Genomic DNA, 15,990 nt, shown 5'->3' on the forward strand with positions numbered 1-15,990 from the left:
GGGGCCACGCCACGCTCCCGTGCAGTCCCTTCCCTTATCTCTTGCGTCAACGCGCTTGTTTCCTTTTCCCAACTGACCGAGATCCCCTTTTCTCTATCCCCTCGCTCCTACCTCTGTCTTGTCGCACATGTCGTCCACCACTTCCCCATTACCTCGTCGGAGCCAGCCGCCCGACCTCTCCGCCGTTAGCCCTCGTCGGAGCAAACTGCGGGGCAGCTTGCAGCCCTCGGCCGCGACTTGCCGCACTCCTGGAGTCGGCGACCTGCAGCACCCGCGTCGACCTGTAGTTCCCCGCGCGCTGCCTAACTGCTGTCGGTGTTGAACAACGCCATCGTTGCGAGCAGGAAGGGCGACGCCGGCCACCAGTGTACCGCTGCGCACCGGTGTTGCAATGAAGCACGAAAATCGGAGGTCGCCACCGGTGCTGCAACGCAGCATGCAGGAGGAGGCTGGGCTACTCGCCGCCGGTGTTGCAAGGCAGCACGAAGGGAGGAGGCGGGCGCGCTCACCACCGGTGCTGCAACGCCGCACACATGAGATGCTGCGTTGGAGCTTTCTGTCGCGCCGTCGGGACTGCATTGGAGCACTGCCCGAGGCTGCACTGGAGCGCCGCCGCGGTCATTGAAGCGGCGATGAGGATGGAACGGACTCCGGCAGGGCTGCAATGAAGCTTCCCCGGAGCTGCAATGAAGCTTTGCCGGTGGCATCGCGCTCGGTCTTGCCATGGAGCAGGCCTTCGGTGGCTCGTGGTGCTGCGATGGAGCGTCGCCGGTGGCTGTGGGAGCTGCGATGCAGCGCTCACCGGCGGCTCCGGTGCTGCGATGTCACAGGCGCAGGTACCACGGCGGGGTGTTGTGTTGCTCTGCAACATCGTCGTCTTCAGAGCAGATGCAGGCATCAAACTGAATGCGTGTGGTGGATGGGATGAGAGGAGAGAAGATGTCGGGCTGTGTTGCTGAGATCGAAAGGCCAGTAGCGCCAGATCAGACGGCCGACGAAGCGGATGATTTTGTTAGAAAATCATCCGGCTGATTTGTACCACTGGCCATAAACTTTTCTTTCTTATTTGACAGGCAGCAAGTACACAATCGAACATTATCTCCACTGCAAAGGAATTTACCGCCAGCCACAACCAGAGCCTGATAGTTTAGTTAAGAGGATCTTGTTCACGTGCCAGCAAATGAAAGATTTATAATCAGAAAAAGGATTATACCAAACTGTCAGCGAGTGAATACAGAGAGGCCAACAATAGAAGAGGTCTACTACTTTTCTAAACAGGGTTTGTATTTCTTTATGTATATATTTGTAATAATATATATTGACTATTGAGTACGAGATACAGTCTGAATTACGCATCATGTTTTATTTTTTTGCGAGAAACTTTCAATCTATTCATCTTCAATCATGGCAGTACAAAGAACAACTGAGATAACAAAAATTACAACCATGTCCGTGAACCACCTAGTGACGACTACTAGGACTATTTGTCCTACGGGATCATTCATCGCTATGGGATCGTCTCATGTCATACTGGCGACTATTTGTCCTAGCATCCGAGTCATATTGACGACTATTTGTCCTAGCATCCCCCCTGCACAACAGCAAAATATATAAATTAAACGTCGCCACACATATATCTCCCTATCAGCTTATTTGACGTTCAAAACTCAACTAGTAAATGCATTGACTTGTCAACTCACGATTTAAGGGATCGATCCAGTATAGAAAGGCGCTTTGCAACATCTACCATTGACGGTCTTAGAACCACATCATCGTCAAGACATTTGACGGCAATTTCTACCAGCATGTCAAGAAGTCCCAAATCTCCTTTCAGTGCAATTTCCTTATCAAATAGCCCTGTTGATTTCCTACCCTTCTTGTGATTCTCAAGGAAAATCCTCACTAAGCTGTTATGGTCAGCATGTATAGCCTTCCTCCGAGTAAGAAGTTCCAAGACGATAACTCCAAAACTATATACATCACTTTGTTCTGTCAGATAGCCTTTTTGTAGGTATATTGAATCCATATAAGTCATGTCACCAATGATATCTCTCGCAATTATCCTTGACATGCCAAAGCCCGAGACCTTAGGCACGAAGTTGCCATTGAAGAGTTTGTCATCGAATAGTATATTTGCTGGTTTAAGATCACCGTGTAAAATTTGGGTGCCGGGCACTGGATGCATATATGCTAGAGCATCTGCTAATGCTGCAGCAATACTTGATCGCACACTCAAGTTGAGAGGCAGCTTGATGTTGATGTGAAGAATGTCATGAAGGCTAACTGTGGAGAAAAACTCATAGACTAGGACCGGGGCATCAAATTCAAGGCAGCAACCTATGAGCCTAACAATGTTTTTGTGAATGACTCGACATTACATGATGACTTCATTTGCAAAACCTCCATTCTTTATCACATTGTCACTAATCAGCTTGATTACCGTGACTGGTACGTTATCAACAAGACCCTTGTAAACTTCTCCAAAGCCATCTTTTCTAATAGAATTATTATCCTTCAAAATTGGCTTGAGCTCCCCCTTTTTGAAAAGTTTCACACATTTTATATTTTCCAATATAGGACCGCCCAACCTCACGTAATTCTTGCGAGCTTTTGTGTCGTAAATGTCTAAATTGTTCAACTTGTAGAGCACACCACGGTTAGAGCTAGAAATACTTGCACCTTGTGGAATGACATTTTGCTTTGTATCTCGCGCTCCACATAATGACCATTGATCATCTGAAGCTCCTTCTCGACCTTGCAGCCACTGATCTTCTGTAGGCGTCCCATGCTTGATGTCCTTTCCAGGGTACTCAGATGAAAGCTTTGTAATTCTGTCTTGGCAATATTGTTCCTTTAGGAAACTAACTTGTTGTTCGACTGATGAACTACTGATACCAGCTTCGGTGACACTTGTCGTTTTATCAAGCCTATCGTTTATACGGCGGGCAGTTGGTCTCTTCTTCGGGTCCAAGTCCATACACTCTATCCCTATCTTAGTGCATACTCTTACTTGATCCAACTGTGTCTCCAAATTATCTGATGCCTCCAATCGATTCATCCAATTTTCAACTATCTACAAAGTTACAACTGTAAGTTACGGTCTAGAAAATAAACTCTGATGGTAGGTGATTTGTAGCTAATATAAATATAGCGAAAATACCCTGGAAATCTTTAGGAGGAAAATGCATATATTCATATGGACATATAGATTGACATAGGTGCCAGTTGCATTTTTATTTGTTCAAGCATAAATGCACGCTTGTCACCTATCCTCGTAGGTTTGGTCTAATGGGTGGGCTTGTATCTTGGCATATGAAACACAAAACAATATTCATGCAATGAGGTATTGAGTTCAAGAAGTTCAAGAATGCCAGCCATTTTCAGTCCACATTTAGGTTTTTGGGGGTTACACAACAGAAAAAGGTTGACACATCAGCGCATTTTTCACATTCCCTCATAAGTTCAATCTTTTTGGAGAACTAACAAGGATGAACAGTAAGAAGGCATTCAGAACAGTTTCTTGTTTATGGATAGATTAGTTTTGTAATTTCTCTAAGGTAAACTAAATAGTAACATAATTTATGTGAAAATATATACTTAACATGGAGCAAACACTTAAACTCTTACATTCTCATCTTCTTGATACCCCTTCTCTCCTGTTAAAATCTCCATGATTATAACGCCAAGACTGTATATGTCTGAGGCAAATGCGACTTGACCTCTGTAGAATTCAGGAGCCAGATATCCCCTACAACAAGAATGTCTGATCAATGAATAGACACGAGTATAAATTCATCTCAAACAAAAGGAAGAGCTCTTAAGAGGATGGCTTACTGTGATCCACATAGGTGTGAAGTAAAAGCTCGTGTTTGGTCTTTATCCAAGCACCTTGATAGACCAAAATCAGCAATTTTGGGTGTCATCCGATCATCAATCAATATATTACCCGGCTTTAGATCTAAGTGGAGGATATGCCTCTCGTGAAGATGAAGTAAGCCTTCACATATTCCCTTGATTATCTGGTAGCGCTCACCCCATTCAAGACCACCAGATGCATCTAAGAACAAAATCAACAAACATATGGGATACTGGATCACCACAAAATATGGGAAGCTAGGATTGTATAATGAGCTATCTGAATAATAAAAATATGAGAATAAATTCTACATCATACCTGTAATATACTTATCGAGACTTCTATTTGGTACATACTCGAAACATAGTAACCAGTTCCGCAGATCTGCCATCACAAACTTACCCTCATAATCCGCAATCCTCCCTTGCGTGTCAGAACAATATCCTAGGAACCGCACTATATTCTTGTGCTTGGCCTTCATCAGGCACTCAACCTCTTTGTGAAATTTATTCTCATGCATATCAAGTGTTTGGGACAACTTCTTCACAGCAACCATTCGTTTTCCCACTATTCCCTGTAGTCACAGTGTGTATTATTTATTTATGTGCGTGCGGTGGTGTGGTTGTGATTTTCATTTGTTGTTTATCCTTTAGATCAACTACAGTTAAGAATGAGAAAGCTTACTAGTGATAACATATACCTTATAAACCACCGCAAACCCACCGCTACCAATTTGCTGATCATCGGAGAAACAGTCTGTGATATCTTCTAAAAGCGATAACTGCATGTGTGTTGGCTGTGCACTTCCATTAAGCAGCATGCGCTCCAGGTCAACCTTGTATCTGATACTAATTTTGCCATCCATTCGCAATGAATACCACACTCCAGTACCTTCAAAGCAAGAGGAACATATGCCAATGTTTTGAGTCCACCATGGATATATCTGATTATGCAAATAACGATGAAATCCAGAATGAATAACAATCACACATGTTACTCGAGTCCACCAATCCGATTATTATACATATGCCATTGCAACCCAACCCCTACTCGAGTATATAATAATAATAATCATAAAGGACAATGATTGTCATGGCAGAATCCTATTAGTATAAGTTCACCACTTTGAGAACAACACATTTAAGTTTAGGTAATACTCCCTCCATCTCAAAATATCCCAAAATAAGTGTCGTTGATTTAGTACAAATTGTAGGGAGTAGTACATATGAGAAGTTGATGACTTAATCACAAGAACCTGCAATACAAGATTATAGATGTGTCGTAGAAAGTAGCAATATTCTTCTCTAATAAACTATATCCTTTTCTTATTATCATGAAGCAACCTTGTTTAGGGATAACCAATTAGCAATTTTAAATTAAATCATTCAGCAACAGAAACATATTCTTTGTTTAATTAAGTTTTGAAAAGGAAGATTTTATTGCTAGCCACATGTACGCACAAACCATCTGAAGAAATTAAGAGAGAGAGAGAGAGAGAGAGAGAGAGATGTGTGTGTACATACATACCGCGGCGGAAGCGAAGTAATCAACTAATCCTGTAGAAGCAGGCGGCCGGTGAGCAGAGACCGATGAGATCTTGCGCTCGCGAGCTTCGAGGAAGATCGACGACGATCTCAGCCTGCCTAGCCTGCAGCGTCAACACTTTGATGATGTGTTATGACCTAACCTATGATTTGGCCAGATGCTAGGTAATCAGCAGGATTTGGGGATCGGAAAGAAGACTTTGGAGAGGAGACGGAGGAGGAGGAAGAAGCAAGGGAAGTTCTTAAAGTTTCTTTTTGATTGATGATGAGAATAAGCAAACTGCGCCCTACCACACACACTGGCCACTATACCCCACGCTGGCTCAACCACTTCCGACTCAGTCAACCAGCAGCTGGTACGACTGACTAGCCGCCGACCGCCGTTGCCAGGCCATGGCCCTCGCTTCCCCGGTCTCCGCCCCGCCTGCATTGACCCCGCGCGGCCGTCTGTGGGCAGACATCACGGAGGAGGACACGATGATGACGGGAGGTGCTCGCGCGTCGTCTCTGGCGCCATTGACTCGCCACCGCCCGCTATACTCTCCGGCAGCGGGGTGGGAAGGTGGGTTGTGGCGGTGGCGGTGGCCGGGACACGCCATGCCACAGATGCCGGCTCGAACAGATAACCGGTACAAAAGAGCGTAAATCTGGAGGCAATGAATCTGAATATCTGGCCATGGGTTCCTGAAACACAGATTCCATCAGCAGCATGGATCACACACATGATTTGCTTTGGTTCAGACTGTATGCGTGTGTGTGCTGCAGCCTGCAGAGCAGAGGTTTGCTCTGCTCGCAGAAAACCATAAAAAGGAAATGAGACTGACGGTGCACACCACATGCCACTCGAACAATGAAACTGATGATGAGACGAGGCGACTCATTTGCCTGTGACGGTCACTGTTAGCGAATGTATGCATGGATGCTTCTGCGACGGACTGATGCAGCCGCCGCCGCAAAGTTTAGAGAAGCACTAGCTGCTTATGCTGAACCATGAACTGAAGAATGGTTCAGAGAAGCACTAGCTGCAAAGCATTTTACAACAGAGGGGGAAGAAACTATGAACCGGAGAATAATAGTTCACACAAACTATGAACTGGAGTAGCTTTGAGCTACGTTTGCTGTTTGGTATATTGACGAAGCGTTTGTATCACCACACAAACCCATACAAATGGTGGCAACGTTATGTGAACAGCACCAGCGTTAACCCCCTATGAATAGGCTCAACAGTCAACAGTCAACAGTACACAGTGCAAAAACAATAATTAAGAAAGGGTTAAACACCAGATCAGAGCAGCAATAGATGGATCCACAGATCAGAGCAGGTAACTAAGAAAGGGTTAAACACCAGAAAACTGAACCAACATCCCGATATAGTAGCTATAAAGAATGCAAGCTCACACCTTGTCTACGGTAATCATTCAGTGCAGAAAGACGGTCTGCAAAATCTTCCATTGTCGGTCTTTCGTCCGGATAGAGGTTAATACACTCCACAGCAATTTTTGCAAGAATCTCAATAAACTCCGGATTTTTTGACACTACAATTTCCTCATCAAACAACTCAGTTGATTTCCTCCCCATCTTGTGATTCTCAAGGAAATTCCTCACCAAGCTGTTATTGTCAGAATGTGTGGCCTTCCTCCTAGTAACAAGCTCCAAGATGGTAACTCCAAAGCTGTAGACATCACTTTTTCCGGTTAGCAGGCCTGTTTGTACATACGCTGGATCCATATAAACCATTTCACCATCGATTGTTCCGTTGTGTCCCGCAGCCATGCTTGACATGCCAAAGTATGAGACCTTAGCCATAAAGTTGTCATCCAAGAGTATATAAGATGGTTTAAAACTACCAAATAAGATTTTACACATGCCAAATGAATGCATGTAAGGCGGACGCATGTTGTGGCGAGTGGGGGCCCAGGACCCCACTCGATTCATCGTCCTCTTCGTACTACGTCCCGATGCTAGCGAGCAGGCCTCCAGTCGGGCTATAGCAGGTGCCCCCACTCCCTTCCAGTTCGGCCTTTCTGTAAAGCCCAATACAAAAAGCTAATCAAGGAAAAAATTCAAGGCAGAAGGCGTGCGTGTACCCTGCTGCCGCCTGCCGCTTCGCTCTAGGAGCTCACAATTAATAGCGAGAAAAACGAAGAGGCAAGCCCTCGGCCGCCGCTTGGTTGGACCATTGGTGGATCGCGGCTTGGCGGGTGCCAGTCCTGTGCCATCCGGTCGCCGGCCACCGCCCGCCCGCCGCCAGCAGCAGCGGCGCCACTGTCGACGGGTGTACAGCAGCAATGGATGAACGGAACATCCTCAGCAACTCATCTCTGATCAGGTCTGTACCATCTCCTCATCTCCTTATCCCAAACTACTAAACTCCCCTAGGTGCAGACTACAGAGATACTTCTTAGTTCTTTATTTTGCTTGCTGTTGCCTGACTACACTCTGGTCCTTATTCTTCAGTTGATTCCATGGTTTATCTCATATCAAATCAAATGAAAACTTGCAGTTCGTACTAGTACAGTAGTACTACTCTATGTCTCTATCAGACATGTAGCCATGTACAGTTGGTTCTACCAAAAAATTATAGGATTAGTGTGACACACTACTTGTACTTGGAAAATTTCTATGGAATTCAATCTGGCATGCCATTCTACTACTAGTACTTTTGCTGGCCTGCTAGTCTGCTACACTAGAATGTTTTGTATCTGAACTTTTACAATTTGTGCTTCCATTATTTGATAGGGAAGAGAAGGGAAGATAATGGAGAAGTATTTGATAAAGAAATCAGCAAATGCCAACACCACCACCCAGCCCCAGGGGGCTATCACCAGCAACAATTCAAGTGGCAGTAGTAATGCATCAAGACCTGCAGCAAAACATAATTCTGCTGTGCCTGAACTAGTTGATTTGAATAAGCTCCCTCGCGATCCAGCTAAAAGGAAGCGAATGGCAGATTATCACCCCAACCAACGTGACGAGATAAGAAGGAAGTATTTGATTTGGGGACCTAATCAGCCCCGCAAGTTGGAATTTCCATACAGGGAGATTGGGAAGAAGAAAAAGAAGAGGAGATTCAATCCGGATTGGTATGATGATTATGCTTATTGGCTAGAGTACAGCGAGAAGGAGCACAAAGCCTATTGCTTATGCTGCTATTTGTTTAGGGACAACATTAAAGACAGCCACCATAGGCATGATGCATTTGTAGTAGAAGGTTTCAACTGTTGGAACAAGACAGAGAGATTTGTAACTCACGTCGGTGATCGTAACAGCTTTCACAACAGAGCACTCAAGGATTGCGAGGATCTATTAATGCAAGATCAATCAATCCCTGCAGCCTGGAATAGACAAAGCCAAACTGAAAAGAATGAGCATCTCATCAGGTTAAATGCCGCAATTGATGTTTGTCGATACTTGTTGCATCAGGGACAACCTTTCCGTGGCCATGATGAATCTAAAGATTCTGAAAATAAAGGAAATTACCTTGAGTTGATGGACTACACTATTAAGCAAAATGATGTTGTTGCTAAGGCATTCAAGAATGCTCCAAATAATAATCAAATGTTGTCTCCCAAAATTCAGAGAGATATTACCGAGTGCTTTGCAAAAGAAGTACTAGGCCATGTGATGAAAGAAATTGGTAATGGTGTGTTCAGCTTATTAGTTGATAAGTGTAGGGATGTTTCCGACAAAGAACAAATGGCGGTTGTTCTCCGATATCTTGATAAGTGTGGACTGGTCCAAGAGAAGTTTGTTGGTGTTGTTCATGTGGAGGAGACAACAGCTTCTTATCTCAAGTCTTGCATAGATTTATTATTTTCACAACTTGGGCTGAATCTTGAACAAGTTAGAGGCCAAGGTTACGATGGAGCAAGTAATATGTCTGGTGAGTTTAATGGTTTGCAAGCTAAAATTATGAATGAGAACAAATCAGCATATTATGTACATTGTTTTGCTCATAAACTCAACTTGGTTGTTGTGGCTATTGCAAAGAAGATATTCGAGGTCGGAGATTTCTTTGATATGGTTTCAGTTTTGCTGAATGTCGTGGGCGCGTCTTGCAAGAGAAAAGACCAACTTCGTGAGCATCACCAAGAAGAAGTGAGAAAAGCAATAGGATGTGGAGAGATTGCTACGGGGACTGGACTGAATCAAGAATTATCTCTTCAAAGACCAGGTGACACTCGATGGAACTCCCATTATAAAACACTGTTGGGTTTGTCCAAGATGTTCTCATCTGTGGTCAAAGTACTAGAATATGTCGAGAAAGATGGCACAGATACCGGAAAGAGGCGGCAAGCTAGAGGTCTTCTAAAATATTTCCAGACCTTTGATTCTGCATTTTTCTTACACATGATGATGATGATATTAGCTTTAACAAATGGGCTGTCAAAAACCTTACAGAGAAAGAATAAAGACATTGTAAATGCTATTTCAGATGTGGAATCAACAAAACGAGAGTTAGAAAAACTCAGAACCAATGAGGGGTGGGATTCCCTTATGAAGAAGGTATGTTGTTTTTGTGAGAAGCATGACATTCCAGTGCTTGACATGGAAGATGCCTACGTTAACCCAAAGAAGCCACGACAAAAGACTGGCATTAGCAATGAACATTATTATCGTGTTGACTGTTTCTTTGCTGTGCTCGATCTGTTAGGAGAAGAGTTTAATGACAGATTTAATGAGGTAAATTCTGAGTTGCTTCTATGCATGTCTGCTTTGAGCCCAAGTGATTTATTTTGTCATTTTGACAAGGAGAAGTTACTGAAATTAGCAAAGTTTTATCCTGATGACTTCAATCACAAAGATATGGTGACTCTTGAGCATGAACTTGGACTCTATATAGATAATATACTCCATGATACAAGGTTTTCTAGCTTGGACAGAATAAGTGACTTGGCTAAACTGATGGTGGATACTAGGAAGAATCTCTCATATCCTTTGGTATATCGGCTTTTGAAGCTAGCTCTAACTCTGCTTGTTGCCACTGCCACTGTCGAGAGATGTTTTTCAGCGATGAAGATTTGTGAAGAATGCTTTGCGTAACAAAATTGGTGATGATTATTTGAGCCATAGCCTAATTTGCTTCGTGGAGAAGGAGCTGCTGGACACAATTACCAATGAAGTGATTGTTGATCGTTTCCATAAGATGAAAGATCGTCGTGGGAGAAATGAAACGTAATGGTCTAATACCTTCCACCCTTTTTATATTTACCATCTCCATAGTATTCAAATGCATTGTCCTAATCTGTGTTTTCTCTTCACAGGTAATGCCATTTGTCTTGGAGACAAATATTACCTTTTGCCACCTATGAAATTATTGGGATATAAAGCCTTCTTGTAAGATTTCTTCAGTTTAGTGCCAAACCTATCATGTTACTACTAGATGATGTATCACTTGTTGGCATTTATGTCAGACAAATATTATCTTTTGCTACATATAAAAACTGGGATATAAAGTGTAAGGTTTGTTTATTTTAATGGTAAATTTGTGATGTTATTAGTGGATGAAGTATCTTCTGTTTTGAACGTGGATGAAGTATCTTATTGTTATAGGAAAAATGCTAGATTTTTTTATGCATGAAAAGTGCTATACGTTTATACGATTGTGTAAACACGTTCATGAGTTTTACATAGACGAGCGCCCTCAGTCAGTTTTTATCCTAGGTCCGCCCCTGCGCTTGATGATTCTGCAGCTATACTTAAACGCAAATCCAAATTGAGAGGCACCCTGTTGCTGTGAAGAATGTCATGGAGGCTACCTCTGGAGGGATACTCATAGACTAGCGCCGGCGTGTCAACTTCAAAGCAATAACCTATGAGCCTAACGATGTTTCTGTGAATAAGTTCACATTGGTTGCGGACTTCTTTTGGAAATGGCTCCCCATTCTCCGACATAGTACCACTAATCAGCTTCCTTACTACGACTCGTACATCATTAACAAGTCCCATGTAAACTTCTCCAAAGCCACCTCTTCCATTGAAATAAAAATCCTTTAAAAATGGCTCGAGCTCATCCCTTTTGAAAGGTCTCAGTTGTTTTGCTCTCTGCAACGTAAGCCCACTGTCCCTTACATAATTCAAGTGTGCCTCTGTGTTGAAGATGTCCATATTGTACAACTTGTGGAGAAAACCAGAGCAAAAGCTAGAAATGCTCGCACCTTGTGGGATGACATTTTGATTTGATCACCTAGAGATTTTTCTCGAATTTGCTGCTAATGATCTTCTTTAGGTGCCCCAACACATATTTTGCAAGTTCTTCTGTTTCAGCATGTTCCTTGATGTCCTTTCCAAGGTACTCAGATGAAAGCTTTGCAACTTTCTCTTCACAGCATTGTTCCTTTAGGAAACTAACTTGTTCAAATGATGAACTACTGATGCCAGTTTCCATGGTACTTGCCATTTTATCAAGCCTATCATTTATATGCCGTGCAACTGGTCTCTTCTTTGGGTCCAAGTCAATGCATTCCATGCCTATCTTGATGCATACTCTAACTTGCTCCAAGTGTGCCTCCGATTGATCTGATCCCTCCAACCTATTCATCCAAGTCTTAACCACCTACAAAATTGCAATTGTGACTTAGACATAGAAATAAACTATGACGACAAGTGATCTATGAAAAGAGACATGTTCAAAATTCTAATGGAAAAAAATATAGCCATTATTATAAATTGAGCTATGCTGCTAGTTGGACATTGTATTTGCTGAAGAGTACGTAAGTGCATTTCTCACATGTGTCCACTTTAGATTGACCTGAGTAAGCTAGTTGGTATGAAACACAAATGTATCCATGTAAAAAGGTCTTGAGTTCAAGAATGGGCTAGCACAATTAAAAAAAGTTGTAGCCTACTTTAAGACCACGTCAGGCCTAAGGGAGCCACACGTGCGGCCGTTTTTTCCACATTTCCTTATGAAGTTCGATCTTTTAGGTGGACTGGCAAGGACAAAAGTGTAAGCGGGGTGCTACAAATGCTATTTTAGTGCTACATCTTAGGACAAAGAGGCTTATATGCAAGTTTATTTTTTGTCGATTAAACAGGCAATGTGGTAGGTGGGGGTGCCACAAAATAGATGATGTTTTAGACTAAACCATGCATGTCCGAGACGAAATTTTTACAATTTCTGTTTTTCTTTTGGAGAGATTTACTTTACAATTTCTGTAAGGTAAACTAGAGTATAAGATATAGAGTGCAGATTTTGGCTGACAAGCTCCAGGAAGCCCAGTAGTAAAAAAAACGAAAATCATATTTAAAAGTTAAAAAAAATCGAAAATATTTCTGTGAAAACTTGTATGTTTCATTACGGATCTGTGATTTTCATTTGAAAATATTGTGATTTGTAAGCTACACGGAAGAAACAAAATTGTGGCCCAACAAAAAAAGTCAGCCCATTTTGAATACATAGTTGTCTTTTTTTTGTACACCACGTGTGAAAGTATATTATTGTTATAAAATTTCGCATACATAGCATAAATGTGTAGGTGTATTCACAATTTTGTCTATTTTTTGTGATGTACAAATACGGTATTTTAATACCAGGCTCCCTGGAGCCTAGCCTCCATTAGGCATTTTCAATAAGATATATAGTTATTTGAATACTTCAACATGGACCCAACACTTAATTGGTTCTTACATCCTCATGTTCTGGATACCCCTTCTCTCCTGTCAGTATTTCCAGGATGATAACGCCAAGACTGTATATGTCCGACGCGAATGTGAGTTTCCTTCCGAAAGATTCTGGTGCCAAATATCCCCTACAAGAATGTTTTTTAGATCATAGTCAATGAATGTGCACTCAAATATAAATTCATGCCAAACAAAAAGGCCTTTCAACAGACTGGCTTACATTGATCCACATGGGTTTAAAGTAGAAGCCCGGGTTCTCTCTTTATCAAGGCACCTTGATAGACCAAAATCAGCAATTTTGGGTACCATGTGATCATCTACCAATATATTACCAGGCTTCAGGTCTAAGTGGAGAATGCGTTCCTCATGAAGATGAAGTAAGCCCTCACATATTCCCTTGATAATATCGTAGCGCTCCCTCCATTCAAGTCCATGAGATGCATCTGCAGAGCAAAGGTTTTCATATTTCGCCCCTTAGATGTTGCTAATGTAATGTAAATCTACAAATTCCTAATCATGCAAAGCATTTTGAATGAGTTTTCTTTTAAGATGTTCTAACTTATTCTTAAGGAGCCAGGAATAGTGAATAAAACTCATTAAGCCATTTGTTGTTGAAATAGATGGAGCCAAATTTATGCTCGTGCAAGTAACCTGGTAGAGCAGGGTATTTTTCTAGTGAATTCTAGTCTATAATAAGAATGAAAACAGAGTGAATACCAACAGATAATTGTCCTACCAGATGTAATTCCCCGATGTTTACTGAATATGGAAATGAATAAAAAAATATTTTACGTATGAATATAACTGGGAGCCATGCAATATACTGACGTCAAGTAAATACAACATCACAATCTTTGACAGGCCGTTGGATCAAAAGGAATAGATGGTTAAAAATAGTTCAAGAGCACTTTGAAATTTCTCATTTCAAATAGATGTATTGCTTTGCGTTGGACTCTGGGACTGTAATCACATTTGCTAAGAAAATAAATATAGGAATAGACATTACGATCATTACCAGAAACATACTTATCGAGGCTTCCGTTCGCTACATACTCAAAACATAGCAACCAATTTCGCAGCTCTGCCATGACAAATTTCCCTTCGCAATTTGCAGCTCTCCCTTGCGTGTCGGAACAATATCCCAGGAAACGCACTATGTTTTTGTGCTTGACCTTCATTAGGCACTCAACCTCTTTATAGAATTTATTCTCATGCACACCAAATGTTTTGGACAGCTTCTTAACAGCGACCATCCCTTTTCCCACCATTGCCTAGTCACAACATGCATTAGTTGCCTGCACACGTGTGGTTGTGTAATTGTGATGTGCACATGTTGTTCATCTTTTAGATCACTGTGAGTTGGTCAGGAATGAGAAAGCTTAGTAGAAATAATTCACACCTTATAAGCTACCAATTTCCTGATCATCAGAGAAACCTTTTGTGATGTCTTCTAAAAGTGATAACGCCACGCGTGTTGGTTCTGTACTTCCATCTAGCAGCATGCGCTCCAGGTCAACTTTGTGTCTGATGCTAATGTCGCTATCCATTCACAATCAACACCACGGTGCAGCACCTTCAAAACAAGAGCAACATATATAACATTGCTTTAAGTCCACCATATACCCCATTCCATAAGTAACCATGAAAACATAATGGAGAAAGGATGATCACGCATATGTGTGCATCTCCACATTAGCTAGTGAATTACTCAAGTATTATAAACGACAAATATTTTGCTATTTCGCTTGTTTGAATCGTAATAGCTTGAGGATACAAGTCACCAACTCGTGAACAGTTTGTTTGATTTTAAATAGTTAGCATAATACAGATCGATCAAGTTGACGATTTGATGACGAGAATATGAAATACAAAGATCATAGATCTACAGTTGAGACTGGCAATATTCATGTGTGATTAACATGATTTTTTTAACGGTAAGAAGTTAGCAGTTTGAAAGTGCGCACCATTCAGCGACAATAACAGATTCTTATATAGCTAGCCCGATTTGATCTGGACTAGTTGTCCTTTTGGGCTACTATACTAGCAGTCTAGTACACGCGACAAGAAATTAGGAACAAAAAGGAGGCAGAACAAAGTTAATTAAGATGAAATCAAAATACTATGTATGCAGCATGGTGTCGATAGAGGCCATCCAGCTCTGAAACTAACAAAGAGAGAGAGAGAAAGAAGAAGCCACATGTGGTACTCCCTCCGTAAACTAATATAAGAGTGTTTAGAATACTAAAATAGTGATCTAAACGCACTTATATTAGTTTACAGAGGGAGTACATACCAACGAGCAGTGAAGTACAGTTAAGTAGCTAGCCCTGTAGAACCCGCTGGCCGTGAGCAGAGATGGGCGAGATCTGGATCACCACGGCGCTCCTGAGCTTTGAGGAAGACGACGACAACCCAGGCCACAATGTCAACGCTTCGATGGTGGCTAGAGCGTAGATGTCCTCCAGCCAGATTAGTGTTTGGTGTAGTAGAGCAAGTTGAGCCGCAATTATACATGATGATGCTTCATTGGTTCCACTGAACTAATGCTGCGATTAACTTGGTCTCGTCATTATAAAGATGCTATATCGGCCACGTTCTCCGTCCGTAATCACATGCTGTAAAATATACAGTACACAGTAGTAGTTGTAACTTGTAAGTTGTTAATAATTACCTTGCAGCGATAAACTGCAGAGGATTGTAATTGCAGCCTCCACACCAGTTGACCGCATCCTCCTATCATCAGGTGACACGTTGTTTTCATAACCCTTCCACGGCGAGCCTCGCCGCCGGCAGCAACGGACGGCAACCGTCGCCGTGATGACTGTTGTAGAACACCTCCGCCGTCGTGAACGGAAACCCCGCCGATGAGCTCCACACGCGTCGACCGGGTGCGCAGGAAAGGGATGCCGTCGCCGCGGAGGGCGTCCGGCTCCCGCGCGTGTAGGCGGGGTCAAACAACAAGTGGAG

General features: G+C 42.4%; 1 protein-coding gene and 1 pseudogene across 2 annotated transcripts; one reads left to right on the top strand and one right to left on the bottom strand.

Annotated features, from left to right (window-relative positions):
* Nucleotides 1-1,337: 1,337 nt before the first annotated feature.
* Nucleotides 1,338-15,811, bottom strand: LOC125513729 (uncharacterized; annotated as a pseudogene). Its single transcript, XR_015609213.1, has 13 exons — nt 15,695-15,811; nt 14,423-14,596; nt 14,039-14,294; nt 13,244-13,466; nt 13,031-13,151; nt 11,077-11,956; nt 5,380-5,506; nt 4,557-4,747; nt 4,175-4,430; nt 3,835-4,057; nt 3,628-3,748; nt 1,701-3,073; nt 1,338-1,591 (listed from the first exon to the last, which is right to left on the bottom strand). The product of XR_015609213.1 is annotated as an uncharacterized LOC125513729 (transcript).
* LOC147963461 (uncharacterized) lies at nt 8,875-10,443 on the top strand. Its single transcript, XM_087528636.1, has 3 exons — nt 8,875-9,105; nt 9,172-10,083; nt 10,153-10,443. The coding sequence occupies exons 1-3, from the start codon at nt 8,890-8,892 to the stop codon at nt 10,441-10,443; spliced, it is 1,419 nt and encodes a 472-aa protein (XP_087384762.1). The 5' UTR covers nt 8,875-8,889.
* Nucleotides 15,812-15,990: the final 179 nt, after the last annotated feature.

This window comes from Triticum urartu, chromosome 6A (assembly GCF_056163025.1).
Source record: "Triticum urartu cultivar PI428250 chromosome 6A, HENAU_Tu73, whole genome shotgun sequence".
In the NCBI taxonomy this organism is placed as follows: Eukaryota; Viridiplantae; Streptophyta; class Magnoliopsida; order Poales; family Poaceae; genus Triticum; species Triticum urartu.